Below are 25455 nucleotides of genomic sequence, written 5' to 3' on the forward strand. Positions count from 1 at the left end.
ACAAAAAAAGGAGGATGTGGAAAAATATTTCACATCCTTCTCCTCCACCTCAAATATAAAGCAAATATGGTTCATTGTTTTCATTGCATATATGAAGCCCAGGGTTTGATTCCCAGGATTGTGAGAGGAAAAATAAAAGACAGAGAAATAAAAAGATGAGGGACAAATACTTGATTCTTTTGCCAAACAAATGTTTAGAAAGTCTCTGCTAAAAAGAAATATGAATAAACACAGCCAAAATTGTTCCTCATCTACACACAGGCTATGGCTCCTCTTAAGTGTTCTTTGTACCTTTTCCATTGGCGCCTCATTCTCTACTGGGGCAAGGATAACTGGGATTTTTTTCTAAGGTGTTTTGTTTTTTAATTTTATTTTAGGACTTCCCTTATTTAGTATTTGTTTTCTAACTATTTCATTTGGAAAATTCATCTAGAAAGACAATAATGTACCTAGAGAACAGATAAAACTTTCCAAATTTCATGAGGGCTGGAGTGATTGTATAGGGAATAGGGCATTTGCCTTGCATGTGGCTAACCCCAGTTCAATCCCCAGTATCCCATACGGTCCCCCAAGCACCTCCAGGAGTAATTCCTGAGTGCAGTCAGGAGTAATCCCTGAGCATCGCTGGGTGGAACCCAAGAAAGGAAAAAAAAAATCTTTCCAACTCCCATTCTTCCCCGTCGCCAGTGTCGGTCAGTGAGCTAACTAACCTCCTGAGCTTGGCTATGGGCATTTCCGTACTTGGGATCCAGGCACTCTGAGAACCTGAGGGCCTCAGAGCTGGTGTTTTCTGAGGCCACATTCCTCTGGCCTTAGGTGTGGGCCACCAGCTAAATCTCTCCTGACATTCTTACAGATTCTTCCAGAAAGAATCGTAGATGAGGACCCTCTATGGATGCTAATTCTCCAGAAGCTTTTTCCTGGTGAACCACTTTCTGGGTGCTAAGCACTTTTGCAATCTGGGGAAGAGGCCATTGTTTTGAAATTCCCTAAAAGTCTGAAATTACTTCAGGGAAGCACTGAGAATCCCAGAGTAGGGTTCCTGGGCATCCCACGCATGCAAGGGTATCTGTGTAGTTTCCTGTTACTTTGGCCTTAGTTCACCTTGCGGGTGGCCAAGTGAAGCAGACTTGTCAAGAGGCTCAAGGAGTAATTTCATGAAGGTGGGAGGGCTAGAGAGGAGGTTTGCAGTTATATAAACACAGTTTATTTTTATCTTAAGAGCACTATGACCTTTCTAAAGGATCATACTTCCCTCTTTAGCCACAGAAAACTAAGACACATATTTGCAACCCAAATCTGGCAACTTGAATAGGATTATATGATAGGTGTTTCTGCAAGCTAGTCTGATACTTCTTATGCACTTAGTTTCTTTAGCTATAAAGAGAGTATAATAATAGTGTCTATCTGCCAGGTTTGTTATAGAAATTATACAGAATACTGAATGTAGAACTGTTTCAGACATTAAATAACTTGTCCAAGATTCTGCATAATGAGTAGCACAGGTGGATACTATCTCATTTTCTTGGTTCTTAATTATCTCCTGCCTGGGCTATTATAATGAGCACTTAATTGATTCCCAGCTGCTGGTCCATCTATGCTACTATCAAAATTATCTTTCTTCCTTTTGTTATTCATTTATTCTAAAATATTTCTAAAATATTTTATGTTCAGAGCTTCTCTGGACATTGTACTACCATGGTAAGTAGGAAAAGATAACCATAAATTCTGTGAGGTCAGAGGTGGCAGGTAAGTAAACAAAATACATAAATCAGATAATCTAATCACATAAATGAAAATACAATAATAAATATAATAAAAAGCTAAACTGAATCTTCCATCTTGAAAAAGACAAACCTGTCCTTGACTAAAATCAGATAAATCTTTCTCAGGGAAACTTTTCTGAGTTAAAGCTTGAAGGTAGAGGATATCTGTGCAAAGATCAAATTACAGGAGCAAAACTAATGCTTCTTTTAGAAACTGAAAGGTCTGTAGACCTAGAATGTGTTGAACAAAGGGGTATGTGATGAGTAATGGACCTGAAGAAATGGATAGGGTGGACAGTGATGCATTAATTTAGAATCAACATTTAAAATGTGTACAGTTAATTATAGTGAAATTTTCAAAACGTGGCACTTACTTGTGTTGAATTAAAATATTTTATAGGGGCCACCATTAGGGGTTGGGAGTTCTGAGACTCCTCACAAGACTCAGGGGGCCATGCAGTGCAGAGATGGAACTGTACGCGAAGCTTGTGGTCGGCTTTCTGAGCTATCTCTCCAGCCCCTTAACCTTCTTCCAAAAGTGCTCCTCTGACCAACAGATCAAAAGTTGTTACAAAAGAACTAGAAGTAAATGAGAAACATTATCCAGCCTTCTGCCAAGCCCTGCCATGGTTATAATTAGAGAAGGAAGCCAAAGGAAAAAAATAGCTAATAAATTTGTCATTAAGAAATATTTTTGAATGAGACAAGATTGTTTTTATTTAGAATGCTGCACCACTGGAAGACTGAGACTAAAATAATATTCTTTTAAAGTCTATAAAAAAATTGGTGGTTCTCATGCTCTGTCTCCAGAAAATGGGAAACTATAAACAAAATAAGAATTTTTCCAGGATTAAGCCTTAAAAGCTAAAAATACAAATATATTCAAAAAAAGGTTGGGTCATAGATATAAATTTTTAATTTTTAATTATTTAATGAGAAAGCCTATGGATAAAAGATTTCTAATTTGCTTTTATATAATCTGTCCTCCCACAAATTATCTTTCAGCTGCATGATTTGTTGAGCTAACACATTGAAATGAAAAAAAAAATGACCATATGAGTATTTCACAGACTCTCTACTATACCTCTCCTTAATATTGTTGCTCTGCTATTTAGACTAGGCACATCGATTCATACATACATGGTTAAAGCATTGACACACTTCTAAAATGTGAACTACAGCATTCCAAACTCAGAGAGTCAATTTATTACAGTGAAATCTTTTTTTTTTTTTGGTGTTTTTGCCAACATAAATGAAAGTATAGATGTTTCTTGTGCTTTTCATTCTTGCTAGGACTGGAGTGATAGCACAGTGGTAGGGCATTTGCCTTGCATGCAGCCAGCCCGGTTGAGCTGGGTTCGATTCCTCCGCCTCTCTCGGAGAGCCCGGCAAGCTACCGAGATGATCTGCCGAGAGTATCTCACCCACACGGCAAAGCCTGGCAAGCTACCTGTGATGTATTCAATATGCCAAACATAGTAACAACTAGTCTCAAAATGGAGACGTTACTGGGCCCGCTCGAGCAAATCAGTGAACAATGGGAGGACAGTGTTTGTTTGTTCCTTCTTGCTGTTTTTTAGTAAGGGCCAGGGGTGTGGCTCAGCAGTAGAACACTCACCTTGCTAGTGTTAGCTTGTGATTCTAGTCATCAAACCCACGACCTAATAGTTTAATAGCTCTTTCTATTAAATAGGAAATCCTTCATTCTTATTTTGCTTTGAATAGAATTATCCTGTTTGGTTAATAGCATCTGGAAGATACCACATTGCTAACAACATATGGAAGAGATTAAAAATATTCTGTGCTAAGATGACCAGTATTTTCTGTTAGATTTGCACAAGAGTCATGGATTTGGGGGATCTATGATCTGTCTCGTCTTTTCAGTATCTGCTATTTTATTTGTTGTCTCAGGGACTCCACTAGCATAGCACAAGGTCCACAATAGAGAAAACATTGAGAAAAGAGTTAATTAGATGACAATTCAAGATAGAATGGGATAGTAGCTACATGCATTGATTTTAATTGTTTTGATGTGATGTCTAACAAATAGATGTCAAGCTATTACTGTTCAGTATTTGGCCTTTCCCTGCCTGGTGACCAGGCCTAAACTTCCAGATGGCTTTTTTGTTGGTCCACAAGATTGGAAATGTGGTTGGATCAATAGCTTGGTTGCTGCTGCTGCTGACAGCTCTTTCTCTCTTAGACAGCGCAAGGATGAGCTGGAACAGAGAATGTCTGCTCTCCAGGAGAGCCGGAGAGAGCTAATGGTTCAGTTAGAGGGTCTGATGAAGCTTCTAAAGGTAAGACATTTCAAATAAATGTGCCCTAGACTTGTGAATGTATACTGTGTGCAGGTACAAATGCGAATGATTTATTTTCACTCACTATATGTGATTTCCCCCAAAATGTGCTTTCAGACTCACTAGTGGTTAGTTATAAGATAAGACTCTCTATTTCATGTGTCTAAGGCTCATTCTCACACATTTCCCAAAACCAGACTACTGAGGTCCATAATGGGACAACTTTTTCTTGGTTTACTTCCAGTACCTTATGTCCTTAATTGAAATAAAATGGACTTTTGAAAAATAATATATTATCTTTTAATAATTCTAAGTAAATTCAATAGAAACTGTATCTAATGCAAAAAATTAAGATATTGCCATTGAATAATCATGCTGATTATTGTTTTATTAAGAGATATGACTTTGCTAATTTCAGTAAAATATTTTATCCCACTTCTGTGGCTTTTCACCAGTTACATAACTTTGGTGGGTCTCAAATGGAAACTGAAATTGAAATTAGCTCCTTTATTTTGCATGGAGAGAGTGTAATGAGATGATCCCCAGATGTCTTTCTGCAGATTGCTCTACTGCTTTATTCTCATTTGGCAATGGCATTCTTCTTTTAATAAATCCACATTCCCGTTGTTAATGTATGTTCAATTACATTCTCAAAGCATACTGCTTAGGGCCACAGAACCGTAGTCAATAGTTCAGTGGAAGTGCTAGTGCTATGTGGTCATCCTATGTTATGGAAATAAGTACAAATCAGTATGGATTAGTAAAAATGTGCTGTACCCAGAGCAAGTTTTGACACTTCTGATAGGATTATGAAGGGAAAGGCCCTGTGTGCAACTCACCGTGAAACTAGATGTTTGCCTTTGAGTTCATGGGTTTGCCACCTCCCTGCCGTACCATCACTTATTGCTTCAGTGCTTACTCTTTTATTTCCTTTTTTTAAATTTCCCTTTTCTTCTTTATCCTTCCTTTTTATTCTCTTTACTTATTATTTATTTACTTCTTGTTTATTTCTTATTTCTTTCCTTCCTTTTTCTTTTGTTTCTCTCCTACCTTTAACTTAGCAATTATTTTTTGAAATTTATTGAGCTCTGGGCACTAGCTGTTATGAATGTAAGAGTCTCTTCTGTTTTTGTGTTTAATTTTTTGGTTTTCTTTTCCTGCCATCAGTGTTGGAAATTTTTACTGAATAAAATTTTCTTGTCAATGTATTATACATATGAAAATAGAAATCAATTTTCATTGTACTATAGATGTTAAGACAACTAGAAAATTAATTGTCCGTTGCTGGTTTTGCCCATTTTTTAAAAAAAGAATCCCATTTGATCCAGAAAAGTCCTTCTGCCTTCCTTTCTAAATATATCAAGTGAAGAGGGTCTATTGCTACTTGCCCTTCACTGAAGGAGGGGAAGCTTGGAAAGAGCCCCCTGCTTATATTCCTGCAGTTTATGTCATCATAGTGATGGGCTGGGAGCGTGTTTCCCAACAACTTGGCATCAACCTAACTAATTGTGCATAGTATGTATTTTGGTGTCTGCATATCCTGCCATACTAGACATTATGTTGAATGGTGGTTGGACATGTGAAAGAAAGACAAATCTGTAGTCTCCAATAGCTAAATAGACTTGGAGTTAAGTCTCTGAGGAGGAAGAGCCTTGACCTGCCATCAGAACTGTGTTGATGTTTTCCCATGTCTTGCGTTCCTTCTCACTGTGTACATGCTCTTATCGGAACCCTGGGTAATCTAACTGTTATTGATTCAATCTTTCTGTAGGAAGAAGAACTGAAGCAGGGAGTAAGTTATGTTCCCTACTGCAGGTCTTAACTAACAGTGGAGGGCCTGCCATCCTGCCGTTTTTCTCATTGCTTTTGCCTCTAATGTATGTTCATGCTTCAGTTTGGAAAGAGGAAAAGAAATCATACTAATTTGCTTCTTTTTCAATGTAGTGCTTGAATTGAGATATATAAAACTGGACAGCATTAAAGAGAACTATTATATCTTCTAGAAGAGGGAACAGATTGTACCTTTATAGATCTCCCGGGTCTTAGTTTCTAACCAGTCTCATGCCTGATCAACAGATCAGATCCTTCTCTTGCTAGAAATACCCCCACCACAGTGCCCAGAGCTCCCCTAGGCAAAACCCACAGCTCTCAGAAGCTAACTTTGACATCCTCTCACTGTGAAAATTCAGTTCAGTTCCATTTTATTGTAAAGGTGTTGAACCTCATTTTTATAAAAACCTGTCAATTACATCTCTTTTCATGACATATTAAGTCCTGTTCTCCTCTGCTCACTCAAATGAGTGCTCAGTCTTGGGTAAGACTGGCTAAGTAATTATTCATTCCCCTATTCATTCCCCCTTTAGTTCTTCCCCAGGAGAATCCCTACTATTGGTTGAATAGTCTTTTCAGTGGTCTTTTCAGCCTTTCTCTTATCACCAAGAACCTTTCTGCCCTGGGATTCCAGAAGGTCCTTCTCTGGGCTTTCATGTGTAGAAACTGGGCATTGTGACACTAGATCCTAAACAGAAGTCTTGTGTCTAACCCTGTGGTCAGGTTCAAAAGCCAGCAGAGGGAGCAGCCTACTCAGAAAATAATTTTAAAAAGAAGCAAAATAAAAGCAGCCTTCATTTCAAGTGCATGTACCAAGCTGTGTATGACAATATACTCCACTTGCTAGTATTAAGAAATATATTTTCACATTATTTCCATGGATCAATTAGAACCACAGCCTATGTCCAATTTCAACCTGTTTATTCTTCTGTATTCTCTTTCCTATTATTCATTGTGAGTGTTTGTGTATAACAAAGAATGTTTGCAAAATGCTGGACACATTTTAACTCTTCATTCCCATGATCTGTAAAAAAAGGAAAGTGTAAAACCTATCTGTAATGTCAGACAATAAAGACAATGTATTACATTATTCTGTATTTTGTGGAAAAAAAGTTACTTCACTGAAGTCAAATTTTAATGAGACTATGTCCCCAGGTAAAAGACACGTTAACAGCCTGTATAATGGCCATAAGTGCATCTATGGGGTGTTATCATTGTACTTGCTACACACTTAGATCATGGTAGAGGAAAATGCCTTGCTAGATGCTTTGCTTTGCAAGCAGCCTCTCCTTTCCTGTCTCTTACTTAGCATGTGTATGGAAAAGGGAAGTAAAGCTCAAATATCACCTTCCTCTCCCTGTGAAGAGAGAAGTCAACCTACAGTCTATATCAGCAGTGCTTTAGCCATTTCCCGAGGGGATACCCTTCTCCACTATTTCCCAGGCAACACATTCTGGAAAGGCTCAGAGAACCAGGAAGTTCATGAACAGAGAGTGTCAATGGTTGGGGTCTAGGCATCCACCTGCAAAGGCATTACTCAGCTGTCTTTCCTGCCACTTCCTCTCTACTGAGCTCTCAACAGCTGCCTGGAAGGTCAGCCAGCATCAGTGCTGCTGTGTAACTACTTAAGGACCATCAGTGCTAACACCTAGATGTAGGAAGTGCATTTTCTGCGTGGGTCCAGGAAGAGTTTGCCTGTTTACTCATTTATTTGCTCTTATACTGAAACCTTTATTTCAAAAAGGACCCGAGGCAGCTTACAGTAAAAGACATAAACAATGATTTCTGTCCTCCTGTTGTTCATCGATTTGCTCGAGCGGGCCCAGTAACGTCTCCATTGTGAGACTTGTTGTTACTGTGTTTGGCATATTGAATATGTCACGGGTAGCTTGCCAGGCTTTGCCGTGCGGGTGAAACAATGATTTCATAAACCAAAAATAGAAAAGCAAAAAAAAATGAAAGCAAAGAGCATGCAACTATGCTAATCATTAGGGACATAAGTATCATTCTGAGTGTTGTGGAGTAAGGCAAAAATGAGGAAAACAGTGGATAGTTCTGAGGGTACTAAAATTTCTGTTATATAGAGAGTTTTCACTTGGATTTTTATAGAAATGGCTGATTAATTTTGACTGTAGGTCAATATGTGAAAAATAAGACCCCATATGAAGAAGTTACATAAGGAAATAAGCAAGTGCCACCCAGATATTAGAGTCTTCTCGGCATAACATGATCTAAGGAGAGAATTTAGAGGTTTTTACTTGGGCATCTGCTTCTAAATTCTTTTGTTTTACTTATGACCCTTTCCCCTCTGGAGACATTTTCTGTAAAACCAGATGTAAGACATGCACACAACAAATTGTGCTTGATTTAATAATCTCTACCTGCTTTATCATTTAAGTCTGTGTCATTCTATGTATTTTATTATATTGGTATATATAATTCTGACTATATTGTTTCTTGTTAGATTTAATGCATGAATTTATCCCCCTTGAGGAAAAATCCTGATTTTTAAAAAAAGAGAAAAATTAAAAAATAGTGCCTGTAATATAATATGATGATTATGGTATCATAAGCAATAAATTTTTTTACAAAACTTGAATGAAAATTATCCTACCCTCTTTCTTCTTTGTTATTAAACTTTTTATGAGTGTTCTTTTTATGGCTCTATAAATAAATCTTAAAAATACACAAAGACATCTGGGCCATAATTGAAAGTATGCCACAAACTCTGGAACATACCATCACTGCAATTTTGAACGTTAATGTCAGAGTTCTTGGATTGTGATTGGGACATGAGTTCAGAAAGTAGGTTCTCAATAATAGTATTTTTAGAAAGATTACTGGAATGAGACCTTAATTCTCCTAGTCCCAACCCTTCATTCACAGTTGTAAAATGTTGAACAAACCAATTAACTTTCTATTAATTTTTTTCAAACATACTGACAATACATGGTTCACAGGAATTAGAAGATAATGGATGCAAAGTGCTTTGTTAAATGCCATATGCATGTCAGATACAAGTAGGAATATGCCTATATGTGTACATATATATATACATACATAGGTTTATAATTTTCTAATTTTACCTAGGATTACACACACACACACACACTTCTTAACAGCCGTCACAATGAGGGTGGGGGGAAGACATCATTTCAAATTTTATCTCCTGCCCCATTCTCTTAACATCTGGATGGCCCAGTTAACTGAGGAAGTTAGGGGCACACCACTTCCTCCTTCTTCCGAATGAATTACAGAATATACATAGGCAAGAAGTGGCTCATTTCGCCAGTTTAGTTTTTACCTTCTCCAGCTCATCCTCCCTGGTGGGTATGCTACCAAGTGGTAGTAATGCCATCAAAATTGAGAGAGGTGGGCTGGATAATACACCTTATGAATATTTAAGTGCAATGTAAGAAATTTCTAGTGTTCAAAAGCATACACTCCCAAACTGACTTTCTCCTTCTCTCTTTCTATGTATGTGTGTCTGCTTCTTTCTTTCCCTTACTGTCCTCTCCCCTTATCTCATATTTTTTTTAATTAGAGATAACTTATTCTAGAAAAGTAAAGTTTATTTCTCCGCTTAAACCCTTAGAAGATGACCCTTAAGATCAGAATGAAGCCTGGGGCTCTTTTCTGACTCTGGAGGCTTCTCTGACCTTCTCTTTCATTTTCACCCCCCACATCAGCAAACCTGGTGTTTCTGTGCTAGCTTCCCTACCCTCTCTGTGTGCCCCTACACTCTCTGGGCCTGCCTCATGAGATTCCAAGGCCTGGAATGATCTCCCTGCCTAATACTTTTCTGTTGGGAAATCTCCACTATTAAAACCCACATGATCACTCCTTACTAGTCAGGCAGGAAGCATTATTTCACCTCATTGATTTCCCTACAATATTTTGTACACAATCTCTTTTCAAGGCTCAATTAATGGAATTTTCATCATTGTGTTGCCATCAGTGAATGTGTATTGGCAGCCTCCGAAGACACAGCACTGCCTGAGAGGCAGACTTTTCAGACCCTAGGGTAGGGACATGTAACAGTTCAGACTCAGGTCCCATGCTCTGAACTGCTCTGCCATTTCTCCGGGGTGTGTTTGTCAGCAATTAGCAAGAATGAGGGAAGGACCAAATGTCTTTCTGGTGCTGAGTGAATGCCAAAATACTTCCTGGAAAAAAATTTTTTAAATGTATGGATCTAGTCAGACTGTTTAAAAATTGATACAATGGCATGTTGAGTGTACTCCGTTGATTTATGGAAGAAGGAAAACATACATCATATCTGGCAAACTTAAAATAGCTCCCTTCCTAGAGAATACATGAAAAATTTATTTCTACACTCCATCCTCTCTTCTCAGGAATTTTAGATCTATATATTGATCTGCATGGACCATTGTCCCTATGCTCCATTAATCATTGAGTCATTTCCAGGAAAGGAAGCTCCCAGAGATATTCACTCTTCTTAGATTGTTAGCAGACAGCCAGGCTTCATATACCGGCAAGAGCCACCTTTCTGCAGGGGCTACAGCTGTAGAAAGGGTAACTCGTTGGGACCACCCGAGTGCCAAGAGGCTACTACCCTTTCCAAGTCGTCCCACAAACAGGGATCCCAGCAAGCGTTCCTAGGAAGCCACTCTGCATCAAACAAGACAATTTCCTGACAAAGAGAGATGAAGTCATGGTTGCCCAGAATGCTATAATCCTAGATGGGAAAGTCTGCGTGAAATCTGCACATGACCCTGGAATAATAATAATTTGTGCACGAAAATGTAGGAGAATCTTTCCTCCAGCACAGAATATTCCGCCTAAATTCCTCACATAATCAAACTGCTTACACTAGAGATTCATCTGAGAGATGGGGGGCCCTAATTCATCACATATTGGTGTTATTTAGATTCATTCTATTGTTTTTCCCTTAACACAGAACCATAGCTGATTGCATCCTTTCTTCAAAGCTCCTATTGGTGGTGTGGTAAGAGAAAATAGAAGTAGGGAAAGTTGTCTGTGGAGACCGCACTTTAAGTAGGAAGAGATGAAGCTGTGTCTCTTGTTAACAGACACAGTTAACAAGGCAGCCCTCAAAAAGGGGAAAACTTGGCTCATTGAAGAGAGGGCAGAGGAATCAGGAGAGAGGGTCATGTCAAGCATGCATCCTGCCTGCTGCACTAACCCAGGTTTGATCCCTGGCACCACATATGGTCCCCTGAACCCTGCCATTTAGTGTTCCCTGAGCACAGAAACAGGAGTAAACCCTGAGCACTACTGGGTTTACTTTCTGTGGCCTAAATACAGAAAAAGAGAGGGAGGGAAGGAAAGAGAAAGAAAGGAAGGAAGGAAAGAATGAGGGGGGAAGAAGGTTAGAAAGGTAACATAAACACCCCCATACCAGAGGCAGTACATGTACATGCAGTGTTGGTGTGTGAGACAGCCCCAGCCCTGCCATCCACATAGTGTACTACATACCTTCAGTTTCTGGGTCCTGGCATGTGCCAGAATTCAGAATCTTGTATGGCATTGAATTGCATTCCTACAACTCAAAAAAGAGCCTTTCATTAGTTTGAGAAACAGCCCAAAGGCTGTTCTCTGTAAATATGAAATCCAAAAAGCAACATGTTTCACAACAATCAGCACAATCTTCCACACACTGGGCACTCATGTGGCTCTCAGCACAGAACCATGCAAAGGCAGTTTAAGTGGGAGCTCTAGGTCCTTACTCCATTTGGGCTCATGGGTGGGTCCAAGGCTCACACCCTCGAGCCTCTGAGTAACTCAAGCATCTGTGCTTCCCTCAATGTAGAAAGGAAGGGTATGGTGAGTGGCCACAGTCCTGGGAGACAGCTGTGTAGCAAGAAAGCAGGAATCTATCCGCTAAAGGCTGCTGATGCACTCAGAATTTGGGTATCATTATCTCTTCTGAGGCTTAGTTTGCTTAGCTGAAAACTGGGAAGAAAAATATCTCATATGATTGGTAGAAAGATGAAATGAAGAATTGGGAATAAAATGCTTTGTAAATTATAAATTTGATTCCAGTATAAGCCATTATCAGTCCTGATTGTTCACTGATGACTCAGAAAGTGCATGGGGAAGATAGTTACAAACTGTCAATAACCTCGAGAAAAAACAGGCTCCTGGGATTGGTTCCTTGGTAAAGGGAACAGATAAGGGAAGATGGGCCCGGAGAGAGAGAGAGCACAGCAGGTAGGGTGCTCACCTTGCATGCTACTGACCTGGGTTCAATCCCCAGCATTTTATATGATTCCCTGAGAACTTCCTGAGTGCAGAGTCAGAAGTAATTAATGCCTGAGCATTCCCAGGTGTGTCTCCCCCCACTCGACCTCCCCCCCCCAAAAAATAAAAGGACAATAAACCCCTCTGAGGGTTCTGCCTGAAGGCAATCTGTGCTGTGCCTTCCTAAGGGGAGGCAGCCCTCAGAGCAGCCAATGAACCTCAGTCATCCACCAGAGCCTTCCCCAACCCTTTCCCACCCCACAGATGAGATTACGCAGAGCACTGGACCAGGACACCAGCTCAGCCATTCTGTTCCTATGTCCTGAGCAGTTACTCTTGCCTCTCAGAGCAGCAGAGTCTACAATTTATAGAATACAGATGACTATTTGCAAGGAGCTTGAAGAGAAATCAATGAGAACCTACATTAGAGAGGCACTTTGTCATGTAGGTTTTTCACATAAAGGCATGTATGACTGACATGGGAAGCAAGGTGGGGGATATCATGGTAACTCAGAAGCTGAGATTTTGTGGTTCCAAAGTTGAGCTGCCAAAGTTTGCTGGGGAAAACCAACCCTTCCTGAGCAAGCAAAGCATCTCAAGCAGTCAAAGTTCCCTTCCTTGGGCCCGGACAGACCATTACAAGGTACCGTTGAGAGTGAGAAATTGAAACCCTCAACCCAAAGCATCACATGAATTATTGTCTGTTCTGTTTGGATGTTCTTTTTTTTTAATTCTGGAAGTTTCTTGACTTACAAATTTGACTTTAATGTGTGATCCTGAGCCCTGGGGAGCTAACTGCATGGCAATAACAGGACTGATGTATGTTTTAACTGCAAGCAGCTGATACCCCAGCACAGATCTAAATCGAGTATTCCAGGGCACTAGGTCCGGTGCATGCCTGGCGTATGATTGGTTGATGGTGAATCTCTAGGCCTGTCTAGGGGAAAGTCTGCACTCTACCCAGTCAGACCCCACACATTGAAATAGAATCAATTGATGTGAACACCTAAACTGTTGTGAACACACTTGATGGTCTCCTTGCGTTTTCTTATGTGTGACTGACATTCTTCGCAAACTAATTACTAAAAAGAGAAAATGCCTTACCAAGCGGTCTCTCATTGTACAGAGTAAGCCATGAAATTCAAGGTGTGATCGTTTCAGAATAGTTTCATGGCCCAATCTGTAGTGCAAAGATTAAAAGTTTTCAGCTGTTCCCTCCTTTCTTTACTTATTTTAAATCCCTACTATTCTCACTGTCCTGCAAAAAAGGTTATTTCTCCTTCAGGAAACAGTAGCCAAAAATGAAGAAACCAAGGTTTCTTTTTCCTTCTTCTCCATTTAAATCCCTGAATTGCAGAGTGACTTAACAAAGTCAACTCTTACTGTAAAAACTCAGGGATTAAAAGGTTTACACCACATCTGAGACTTAAAATATATTTCATTGTGTTATGTCATCTGAACTATAAAATATTCATCTCAAAAAAATATTCTAGTTTATACTTAAAACTATGCTTTTAAGTTTTTATTCTATGTAGAACTTCCTTCAAGGAGAAAACACAGACACTTTGTTCCATAATAAATGTGGTCTCTGAGGCAGAGATTACTACAATCTCATACCAATACCACTCTTAGGTTTCAATATACAACCCCAAACTTCGAATTATATTTTTATATGTTTTTAATTATCTATACCCACAACTTAGGTTTAGGACTCCCCTCTCTGTTACAGAGGATTTTCTCTTGTTTAGGAATCTCCTTTTTGAAGTTTTTCACTTCTGACTGAGGCCTTGCAGGTTGAGTGCCCGTTTCATGGAAAAACAAATTAATGACTTGCATTGTCTCTGCAGACGCAGGGGGCAGGCTCTCCTCGCTCCTCCCCCAGCCACACCATCAGCAGGCCCATCCCCATGCCTGTCCGGTCAGCATCTGCCTGTTCCACCCCGATTCACATGCCTCAGGATTCTCTCACAGGGGTCGGGGGAGATGTGCAAGAGGCGTTTGCACAAAGTAAGTGATTTGTTGTTGCTGTTGTTGTATCCTGTTACTAATGAGGATCCAAAGTCTGTTGAGTGCCCCAGCTAGAATAAGCAGAGACCCCCTGAGAAGATTTAGGGAGTTTCATGACTTGTTTCAGGTCCTGGCCCGCATGCTGTTTGACCAACTGTGTGAATCTGTTGTTCTTCACCTCACATATCACCTTCCTTTGGCAATGAGCTAGTTTCCACCTTTTAAGAACAAAAATTTTTTGCTCATTAAAGGAAATCCCTTCACTTAAATCCCCCAAAACTACATAAAACATGCTATTGACCTAGGTACAATCCTCAGCACTACACGTAGCCCCCTGGATTTCTTTTCTTTTCAAATATATGATTGAAATGACACAATCCCAGCTCTCTCAAAAGGACACGGAGTCATTTTACATATGTCCTAATGAATGTCTGCCATCTGCATCTAGTTGATAGAGGGACACCGAATAATTCAAGGTCCCCATGGTTGTGCCTTCTGATTAGACTCCCACGTCTTCATATGTGTATATAAGTATATATGTATATATTATATACATTAACATATATACTTACACATTTCACCTATATATATATGAAGCATATGACTCATTTTTTTGCAAAAAAGTATAAGAACTGGGGTATTGAGGTCTACAATTCGCATTTTCTTTAAATTAGCAACACATCATGAACATCCTTCCAGGTCCTTGCATAGAAAAGGAAAATATGACTATGAAAGATTTGATGAAACCATTTTCTGCATGTGTGGTAAAAAAGCTTCATAAAACTTCAGTTTCACAGAAAGCATTTATCAGTATGAGACATTTCTCAATCCAAGATAGGAAAAAGATACGGACAGAAGAAATACAAATTCTCAGTAAACATGAAATGATGTTCAATCTCACAAATAATTGTAGTGATATAAATGTTAAACTTTTAAAAATATGTTAAATAAAGATGATTATCACATCAGTAACATCCAGGAATAGTGGAATAGCTAAAAATAGGCCAGCTCCACACCCATGAACAGCCCCTGCTAAGTTCCTCTGTCAGCTTGCTGTTTGGAATTGTGAGTCCTTTTTCTCAAAAATGGTAGACTAATATTCTCTACTATAGAAAAACCTAGCATGTATGAGACCTCACTAAGAACTGAGACTATTATCGTTTCTTCTTCTCTTAAGGTTCAAGAAGAAATTTAAGGAATGACTTACTAGTGGCAGCAGATTCCATCACTAACACTATGTCCTCTCTTGTGAAAGAGCTGAATTCAGGTCAGTCCCAGCTCCCACTCGCTTGCTGGATTTGGTGCAGAAGGTTCTTATTAGGGATCTGCTCATTGTTAAATATATGAATATATAAAAATATCACACAGATATTTTGTGTCTATATTTAAAAGACTAGTAACCCATGCAGAAAGTTTGAAAACTGTGGAGAATAAGGAAAATATTAAATTGACTTAATGACCAGGAGGTTCACTCCATGGCTTGGAGGCCAGCCGCACATGCTGGGGGAAAAGATAGCTCAGATAGAGAGGGGAGCACCAAGTAAAGGGTGTTGGGAGAATTCTCCCAGAATGAGAGATGCGTGCTGAAAGTAGACTATAGACCAAACATGATTGCCACTCAGTGCCTCAATGCAAACCACAGCACCCAAAAGGAGAGAGAGAACTAAAGGAAATTCCTTGCCACAGGGGTAGAGTGGGATGGGGGGTGGGGGGTGGGGGGGGGGGGGTGAGAGGGATGCTGGGAACACTGGAGGTAAGGAATGGGCACTGGTGGAGGAATGGGTACTCAATCACTGTATAACTGAAACCCAAGCACAAAAATTTGTAAGTCTGCAAATGTATTTCATGGTGTTTCACTAATAAAAATTAAATAAAAATAAAAGCCAGTATTGCAACAGAGAAAAATAAATAAATAAATAAATAAAATTGACTTAATGATTGCTTCTCAGCCTTTTGGCTACAATCAAGTGTAAAGTTGACTTATGATGTTATCATCAAAATTCATTGTTAATATATATCATTACGCTCTAATGTCAGATGCATGACTACTTGTAGATATTTCAAAGGTAAATTTCACTTTATTCTCAAAGAAATGTCTGCCCATAAAAAACATGTTACATAAATTGTTGAGACTCTATCAAATAATACTACAGTTAATTTTTAACTTTAACTGATTTTAAGTATTAAAATTTAAAACAAAATTTGTTAACATTTTTTAATTTAAAATTTTAACAGGAGTAGGCAAATGCCAGTAACAAGCACATTTTGTTTATTCATTAAAGCCCACCTGTCAAGATATTTTCTGGCAGGATATCGTCATAAAGTTGAGATTATAATCACTATGAAAAATAAAGTGTCAATATTAAATTCTGGATTACTTTGTGTTTTATAGACTTTAAGTTAACTCATCATAGTTGATAGTTGATGGCAATGAGCCCAGTGTTCTAATGAAAGATCACTTCAAAATATAAAGTAATTTTTCATGTCTTAAGAGAATAAATCACTAGTTTATTGAAATTTCCACAGTAAGTAATCTTGTTTAACCAAAACAGTTTCAATGAAGCCTTAAAGAGACGGGTAGAAAACAGTTTTGTGATGTGTTGTAAGTTGTAGAGGCACAAAACTTCTTACAAAGTTACTAAGATAGAAAAGTAAAGAGTGTACCCAGAGATTCAATAGTACTTCTTCTCAGTATCAATTCTTATTTTGAAAAAGTTTTGACTAAATGTACCTTAGTGGGTTAATGGCTTAAGACAGAGCATTGGATATATAAAGTCTAGCACCCTCCCCTTTATTTTTATGTCATTAAAAAAATTGCAACTAATCATTCTTTACTTTTTTCAATTGTACCTCCTAGAGGTGGGAAGTGAAACTGAGAGTAATGTGGATTCTGAATTTGCACACACTCAGTTTGAGGAACTGGTTCCATCACCAACCTCTGAAAAGGCTTTTCTAGCCCAAATCCATGCCCGAAAACACGGAGAAGCTACCCCAAGCACCATGCGGAGTGACTTGTGAGTATCTTTGGCTTGGAGGTATTTTCTCAGAAGAAAAACACTCTGTAGAGACCACAAGAAAGTGTAAACTTGGTTGCTAGTTTATTTTGAAAAGGTTAATGCAGTTTCCCACTCGAACACAGCGTTGTGACTTTCCCACCTCACAATTTCCAGAAAGAATCAATAACCTATATGAATTATTATTTGTTGAAATTAATGCCCCACATGAGGCCATTTGTACACAAAATAGTATTTTTAAACTTCCTGATCATTGTAGTATTCACAGACTCGTCCAGAAGCTCTAAGAGCCTAATTTCTGAATTTACCATGTATATGCCTAGAAGAGTCTGTAGTTCTGTTCAGAATGGGTGTAAGCTGCAGCCTCTAAGCACTTGGCATTAAAATAAGTAAATACAGAAAATCTCATTCTAAAGAAATCTAAGTTGAGTGACTTATTGAATATACATAGACTGATCCTTGATAAATTTACTGTGCAAAGAAAGACTTTCAGCCATTGTGACTCTGTGGACTTTTGTCACTTGTTAGAAGCCAGCAATGTTCCCACTAGACATGCTGAGACCTTGGATCAGCTAGAAGTAGTTAAGCAGAAAACATCAAAGATGAGAAACAAAGACAAGAATAAGGAGTAGAAACAGGAAGCAGATCAGATGGGTCAGTGGGGTAGTGAAGCGGTAGGAGACTGCCCAGATTTATCATTGCATGAACCTCAAAAAGGCATGCAAAGGCTGGAGAGGGGAATTACTGAGAACACACACACAAAACCACTCCACGGTAGGGAATTAATGCATAAGTGTGAACAATATTGAACATTTAAGCCCATCAAAATTAACTAGCTGTTTTAAAGCTACACATAGGAAATGAGCCAGAATACTTTCTGGTATTCTTACTCTCTACCCCAATAGAGTGTAGAAGATCGGTAATTGAGAGTTCCCTCACATGGTCCAGTTCTGATCTGAGGCCCTAGACCACCAATGTGAAGTCCCTGGGGTGTTAGTGGAATATTATCTACCCGCATGGTTGTGGAAGTTGGGGGGAGATTTAATCTTTCCTAAGATGGTCCTAAATCCACAACATAGCAGAAATATATTGAGAGAGTAAATAACTATGGGCAAGTAGAGATTTGTATGTTGGAATTTAGATGTCATGTTCACTTTTTTCATTTAGGGAAATATTTGAATTATAAAATATTTCAGGACATAACCAGTTCATGTTTATAATAATACTATTTAGGTAGTGAATTTAAATTATGTCAAACAAAGGTATTTATATATACTGGGAATACCCAGGTAGCGATAGAGTCACATTAATTAGTGAAGTCATTCTTATCTAGTGTACATATTTAGTTAGGCAAGAATATTCACATTCTTGGTGTTAATTTTTTTTATATTGTGAGGCTTCCTTTGATTAAAAAACAAGCATGTGGGTATAATGCAAATAAAGTTATGAACAAATATCCTTAATGACTTTTCACTAGAGGGCTCACTTTCCTCGTAGAACATGGTTTTGGATTTCTTTATAGTCTTCATGATGGAAAACAAAGTTCTCAAATGATAAGCCTGCTTTTAACGGGGACAGAGTGATGGTACAATGAATAGGGTATGTGCCTTGCACACAGCTAATGGGGTTCAATCCCCAGAATCCCCTATGATCCCTGAGCCCCACCAGGAGTGATCCTTAAGCAATACCTGCTATAACCAAAAAATACAAGTTAAATAAAGCAGGCTTATTTTTTTTTTGACTTGGTGAACATATACATTCCTATAAGTCTTTAAAAAACTCATTGATGACTAAGGTTCATCAGACTGCAGTAGAAAACTTGCATAGAAGATATAGGTCATTTACTTCTTTAAGTCAGTCTTTTACCTAACAGAAAACTTTTTTTAAGTTTGAAGCAGAGATGTGAAATATAGGACTTTGTACACACCAAAATCTAGCTCCCACCTAAATTCCACTCAGATTTTCCTTCCATATTTTCTCCCTAACGTTGCCTATGGTTTCTTCTCTAGGGTTACAGAAGATGGGGATCCCTACGTGCGGCCTGAAGATGAAAACTATGAGGAAGATTCAGTCCGGCAGCTGGAGAATGAGCTTCAGATGGAGGAGTACCTGAAACAGAAGCTGCAGGATGAAGCCTACCAGGTATGCGGAGACAGGCCCCATTAAACACCCACTGCTGCTGTCTTGTCCCTGGTGGCTGGGGCCTTTACATCACTCAGAGAATCGGTGCCATCTCCTTTCTTCCACCCACCCTTTTCTGGAATATTCTGCCTTTCTTAATCCATGTCTTCTAGACAGTAAAAATTTCCAATACCTTTTTAGAATTGCCATTCACTAGGTCTTCTTATAAATCCTGGTCTGGAAAATTAGGAGACATTGTTCCATTAGCAGAAAGTTGGTGACTAACTATTTATATTCCTCCAGGATCACGAAGGAAGATACTTTTTTGTGTACATTTTTTACAGACAAGGCAGGGGGGAAATTGGGTTAACACAAATCTGTCTCCTCTTTTGAATCATTGGTCCTCAGCCTCCCTCATGGCCCAGCTCACACCAAATGTCAATAGAGTAGTGAGAAAGTACTTCTCCTGTGAGAAGCCTTTAAACAAAACACATGCAACTGGGAATGAATGTAATTAATATCACATTCTAAAGGAGCTCCATTTTCCCCATGAAGATGGCTCTAAGGCATGTTATTTTTTTTTTCTGCTGTTCCTTTCCCTGTGTTTTGTCAGTTTTGGGGAAGTTAGGTTGTCTTCCTGGTTGAGACCTACCTATCCAGGTCTAGCGGGTGGTTCAACCCTGTCAGAATTTCTATGACGTGGTCAGATAACCTACTTCCATGCTTCCGTGCCCCCATACCCAGACATCAATAGTGGCCCTCTCTCTCTCTGCTTCTGTTTTCTTCACTAACAAAGTACCAACATCTGAGAAATAGAAGTAGAAGATATTTAAAGAGTTGACACATTCCACCCAAACAGCATGGAATTTGGAGCAATTAGACCCCAACAACATAATACACAAGTTTTTCCTCTTCAGGATGTTAAACTGAAAAGGCTAATGAAACTTTCCAATTTCAGAAACAATTTAAGTTATACATAAGCAAAATACATGTAGCATCAGTGATACTGTAGGTAAAGCCATGTTCCATTTGAGGTACAGGCCCACTAGACCATTCTTCATTTGCATCTTCTTATACCTTATCCATAACTTAAGAACAGTAGCACTGCCCTCCCATTGTTCATCGATTTGCTCGAGCGGGCCCAGTAATGTCTCCATTGTGAAACTTATTATCACTGTGTTTGGCATATCAAATACATCAGAGGTAGCTTGCCAGGCGTTGCTGTGTGGGCGAGATACTCTCGATAGGTGCTGTGCTCTCCGAGAGGGGCGGAAGAATCGAACCGGACTCAGCTGGACCAGCTGCGTGCAAGGCAAACACCTTACTGCTGTGCTATCGCTCCAGCCCTGCGCGATAGCACAGCGGGTAGGGCGTTCGCCTTACACGCGGCCAACATGGCCGACCCGAGTTCGATTCCTCCGCCCCTCTTGGAGAGCCCGGCAAGCTACCGAGAGTATTCGATATGCCAGACACAGTAACAACAAAGTCTCCAATGGAGACATTACTGGGCCCGCTCGAGCAAATCGACGATCAACGGGAGGGCCTTTACCTTTACCTTACCTTATACCTTATCCATAGAAGGAAATTAGCCTGGAATGAAGCTGCCAGGTATCTTTGGAAAATCACAGGTGGCATACTACACATGTCTCATTTGACTCCACTGCATAAAGGGAGAGAGGGATGTGATTGAGTAATCAGCGTCTGGTTCATCTGTAAGTGGTACTTGTAGGCTTCTATCAGAGTTTATCTCAGTTTCTGGATTTTGGTGACAATAGTAACAGGGTTTCTTATTTGCCTCCCTTTAAAAAAACATGCATATCAGGTTAAATTTCTATTAGTAGCTTAAGATTCTGTTGAAGAAACATAGTCCTTTGTGTATCTGCGTTTCATATGTATACTCTGGAAAACATTGAGTGGTTTTCTCAGGATGTTCTGTGAGCATGTGGTTGTTTGAAAGTAGTATTCTGATTATCCAATATTCAATCACTGGACTTCTCCCTCTTTCTCTGTTCTTCTGCATGGCTTTCAACCAAATAATTCACCTGCTTGATTGCATCACAGACTTGACATATCACCTTTCTTGTTTATGTCCTTTGTCACCCACAGGTCAGCTTGCAAGGTTGAATACAATATCCTTTTATCACTCTCCTCTCAAGTAAGTACCATCTTATTTAAGAGGAACTGCAGCCACTGTTCACTGAATTCTGATAACTTGTAACCTAAATTCACAATCACTCTCTTAGGTATTTCCATGTGCTCAAATATCATACATTCCTTCTCCCTTTCTGATATCAAGAATACTGCATTCATGAATATTTTATTTTGTTTTATTTTATTGCATTGGAGGTTTGTCAGACACTCTTAGTTGACTCTTGACCCTAATAATTAGGAAAGTTAGGGCAAGAGTGTCTAATAATCTTGCCTATGAAGTCACAACATCAATCCATAGCAACATCCAAATGCACAGCCTTCTAGCACCTGAGATGAAAAAGTTCAAGTTATCACTATACTTACCAGGTATGGTTCAGCTCCTTGATCATTCAATACCCAGAGCCCAATGATCAAATATGTGTATCTCTTAACAATGAAACTAAAACCATGTATTATTAAAGAAAAAGGCCATGACATAATGTAGAATTTTTATAGCTTTATGTTTTTTAAGTAGCTGATTCTGATTATACTTTGTGGGATTTTTCAAAATGTAAAATTACTTTAAATACCACTTATATGGTATATGATCTTCAACAACCCCACTGAGGTTTTCCTAAATACATGCAAAATCCTCAAACTTTTTTCAATGTAGAGAGAATAGCACTTGGCCTAGAAGTTGATCTGAGTGAAAAGCAAATCACTTGATCTTAAGTATCCTAACCACACAACCTTGGGCAAAGTATTGAACTTCTAGGAATAGAGCCTCCCTTTTCATTGTACAATATACAAACTTCATAGAAGAGTCATCTTCATAGTTTATAACCCTATGAGGACCATTTTAAAAGCACTTCACGTAGTAGCAGACCCGCTATTATTTTACACATAGAAATGTTTGCCACTCTGCTTGGTCTTTTACCAACAATTCAATCTCTGGAATCTACTGTTAATATTATGTAGTGTTATGTAAGTACATGAGAGTCCCAGGACACAGGATAACTTTTTTCTCTTATACTCATTTTAAATCAATTTATTTATTGGGCAGGGGGCTCCTCAACAGTTCTAAGGGAGCTCAAGGATTACTCCTATAAATACTCAACAAATGAGACTTGGTGGTTTAGTACTATGTCCAAGGATGCAGTGCTGTTCAGGTCCTGTTGTGCCAGGGACCACCAGACCACCCTACTGGTGCTCTGGACCTCTGGGACTACACCTAGCAACACTCAGGAGGTCTTGTAGTGCTTAGGATCAGATCTTGTTGAGGGCATATGTGCCCTAACATTACCTGCCCTAGCTACAAACTCCATCTTTGACAGCTCTTTAACTAGATTGTCCCATACATCTATGTGACGCCTTTGGTTCTACATCATAGCCATTTAGATGTCTCCTGTTGTAGTTCAAAAGTAATACAATTTCATAGTCATTTGGCTGCCTACATTAGTTATACAGCATTTACCAGTTATGGACTCCTATTAGTCTACAGTGCAGTTGATCATGAACTCAACTAAGGCTACCTAACTTTAAGAGCATATATAAATTTCCTAAATGACATTCAATTAGTAGAAAAATACATTTTAGCCTGAGTTCTACTAATACCCTCCTGTTTCACAGTAGGCATGTAAAATGGCATATTTTCTTGTTAAATAGACTGATAAAAATAGAACTTATGTTTTGTTGGTTTGAAAGGAAGGAGGTTTTTTTGACCATATTCTATTCCCTTTTCCTCAGATCTGAGAATGTTAAACCACTGCTCTCCTGATTGATTATGACTACAGAAATTCCCAGGAGTGGCTTCTAAAAATATTCATTCCAGTTATTTAAAAAAAAAATAGCCCCAAAGGAACAAGCTTTTTCCCTTAGTAGCATTTTTATCCTTTTTTATCATTTTTTATCTGTGTGTTATTTAAACATCAGTAGCTACTTCTTTGAAAAATGTATTTTTAAGTCATCCAATAGAATGTCCTTGACATATGGCCAGATAAAAGTAGCATTTGGTTCTTTTACATAAATTCCAAAGATTTTAGTACTCTCAAAGTTTATGGGCCATTTTAAAATCTTTTATTGCCAATCTGGCACCAGAAAATTAAAAACAGTCATGACCTCTACCCTTTAACTGTACTGTGGCCTGCCTAGCTGGCAACCCATGGTACTCAGCCTGAACTGGATTGGAAAATTAGGAAAAAGTCACCTAAGACCTGATGAAAAAAATGTACCAGTTTCTGGTGTGGTTCATCTCTGAAGCTTTCCACCTTAATGTAACCAAGAAATACAGCTGATGTTTTAGAAGTTTGTACATAAAATGTATGGTAGGAAGATGGCTCAGGATTAGAGAGCATGCTTTGTATATGTGAGCCCCCAAATTTGATTCCCAGTTTAGTCCACATTCTGAGCACCATCAGGTACATTCCTGGTGGTCCCAAGCAGCTGGACCCCAAAATCAAATCATTCAACCCAGTTTTATAAGTATTACTGGGAATGGCCTCCTGATAATTGCTTTGAAGACCCCACCCAAAAACATGTATTTGTGGAGCCAGAGAGATAAAGATTTGCCTTGCACATGCCTGCAGCAGCCTCAACCCTGGTTTAAATCCCCAACATCACATGTGGTCCCTAAACTACCACCAGGGTTCACTCCTGAGCACAGAGGAGATAATTGTCCATGGCCCAAATTCTAATTTATCTGTTTGAATTTTCTGGTTGTGCTCTAAATTAAGAGAAAAATGTGGGACATCAGAGACCAGGGAGACCCAGTCTCTGCTCAAAGAGCTTTAGTCCTCTTTGAAAATAAATAGTCACTCTTGCTCGAGTGCTAGTAAGAGCAGAGAGCAAATTTTAGTTTATTGAAGTTTGGTTCACCACTTTGGAAGAGACAGTATTGTCATAGGAAAGGAAGTGTGTGTGTGTGTGTGTGTGTGTGTGTGTGTGTGTGTGTGTGAGAGAGAGAGAGAGAGAGAGAGAGTGTGTGTGTGCATATGTGTGTATGTGCTTGGAGGAAGGGCTTCATCACCCTAATTTAGAGAACAGTTTTCATCTTTAAAAAAATTACACATTCCTTATTCCCAGGCAAGCTATAGTCAGACAGATGATGAAGGTAACATGAAAACTGATGATGAAGGAAAGCGCTGTGTGTACCCACAGAGGAGAAGACAGCAGCCTGGCAGCAACCTCATCGAAGAGAGAAATCACCACCATACGCACCCGCTCCCAGCAGACCCCCATCCCTAAGATGTATTCTGCCGACCATAGTGCAGCTAACTTATTTGTTCTAAAATTTGTAGTTCATAGGTGTGTGTTTGGAGAAGAAAAACAAAAACAAGATTTCTGTTGGATGCTAACATAGCTACATCTTCTGTAACATGACTCATCCCCTGGTTAAAATAAAACAGGCTGAAAACCCCAGCTGCCATTTGTCACAGTGGCAGTGTTAACAAGCATCTCAGACCTTTGCACATGATACTGAACCTGTTTTGTTTACAATGACACTATTAATAACTGTTTATAGCTAGAAATTTGATTTCTGGAATTCTTTGAGATTTTAGCAAAACTGTTTCTTATACACTGTAATCCCCCTCCCCCATGGCAATTGGGAAAAAAAAAAACAATCATTACCATAGTCATTGAAACCCTAAAGGATTTGGTTCCTGAATAGTCAGGCTTAGAGCCTGGATACCAAGGTCCTTGGCCTGCATAACCCGCTGTTGTGTCCAAGTGTGGACTTGGGCTGATCATACCAAGAGAATCCAGTCTCGGGGGCCTCTTTCCAACCTGGGGTGTTTTTTTTTCTTTCAAGATACTCTAATGAAATCAGCCATAGAACTTAGTGTAAATATTTTTTCCGAATAGATAACATATTCAAGACAAAAAAAGGCAACATTCAAATTATATAGAATCTAGTTTTTAAAATCAGCACAGATCTTCTTAAAAACTGTGAACTATGTTTTGAAATACTCGTTACTAAGCTGTTTATAAACCACAGGTGCCATAAGATCCACAATGGACTCAAGTTCTCCACACCCTTCCATGGTCTTGTTCCTCTCGTCGTAG

The 25455-nt window shown here is 39.0% G+C and overlaps 1 protein-coding gene across 2 annotated transcripts in view; it reads left to right on the plus strand.

Moving 5' to 3' along the window:
* Positions 1 to 25005, plus strand: part of DTNA (dystrobrevin alpha) — a 356746-nt gene extending 331741 nt beyond the window's left edge. The window contains exons 16-22 of one of the 2 annotated variants that reach the window (XM_056138272.1): positions 3970 to 4066; positions 13969 to 14128; positions 15306 to 15395; positions 16986 to 17142; positions 19152 to 19284; positions 21370 to 21418; positions 24475 to 25005. In XM_056138272.1, the coding sequence (XP_055994247.1) occupies positions 3970 to 4066; positions 13969 to 14128; positions 15306 to 15395; positions 16986 to 17142; positions 19152 to 19284; positions 21370 to 21387 (655 nt within the window). In that variant the 3' untranslated portion in view covers positions 21388 to 21418; positions 24475 to 25005. Of the gene's footprint in view, positions 1 to 3969; positions 4067 to 5837; positions 6684 to 13968; positions 14129 to 15305; positions 15396 to 16985; positions 17143 to 19151; positions 19285 to 21369; positions 21419 to 24474 lie in introns of those variants that run through there. The other variant, XM_056138273.1, reaches the window with a different exon arrangement.
* Positions 25006 to 25455: the final 450 nt, after the last annotated feature.

Source organism: Sorex fumeus, unplaced genomic scaffold (genome assembly GCF_029834395.1).
Source record: "Sorex fumeus unplaced genomic scaffold, SorFum_2.1 ptg000128l, whole genome shotgun sequence".
In the NCBI taxonomy this organism is placed as follows: Eukaryota; Metazoa; Chordata; class Mammalia; order Eulipotyphla; family Soricidae; genus Sorex; species Sorex fumeus.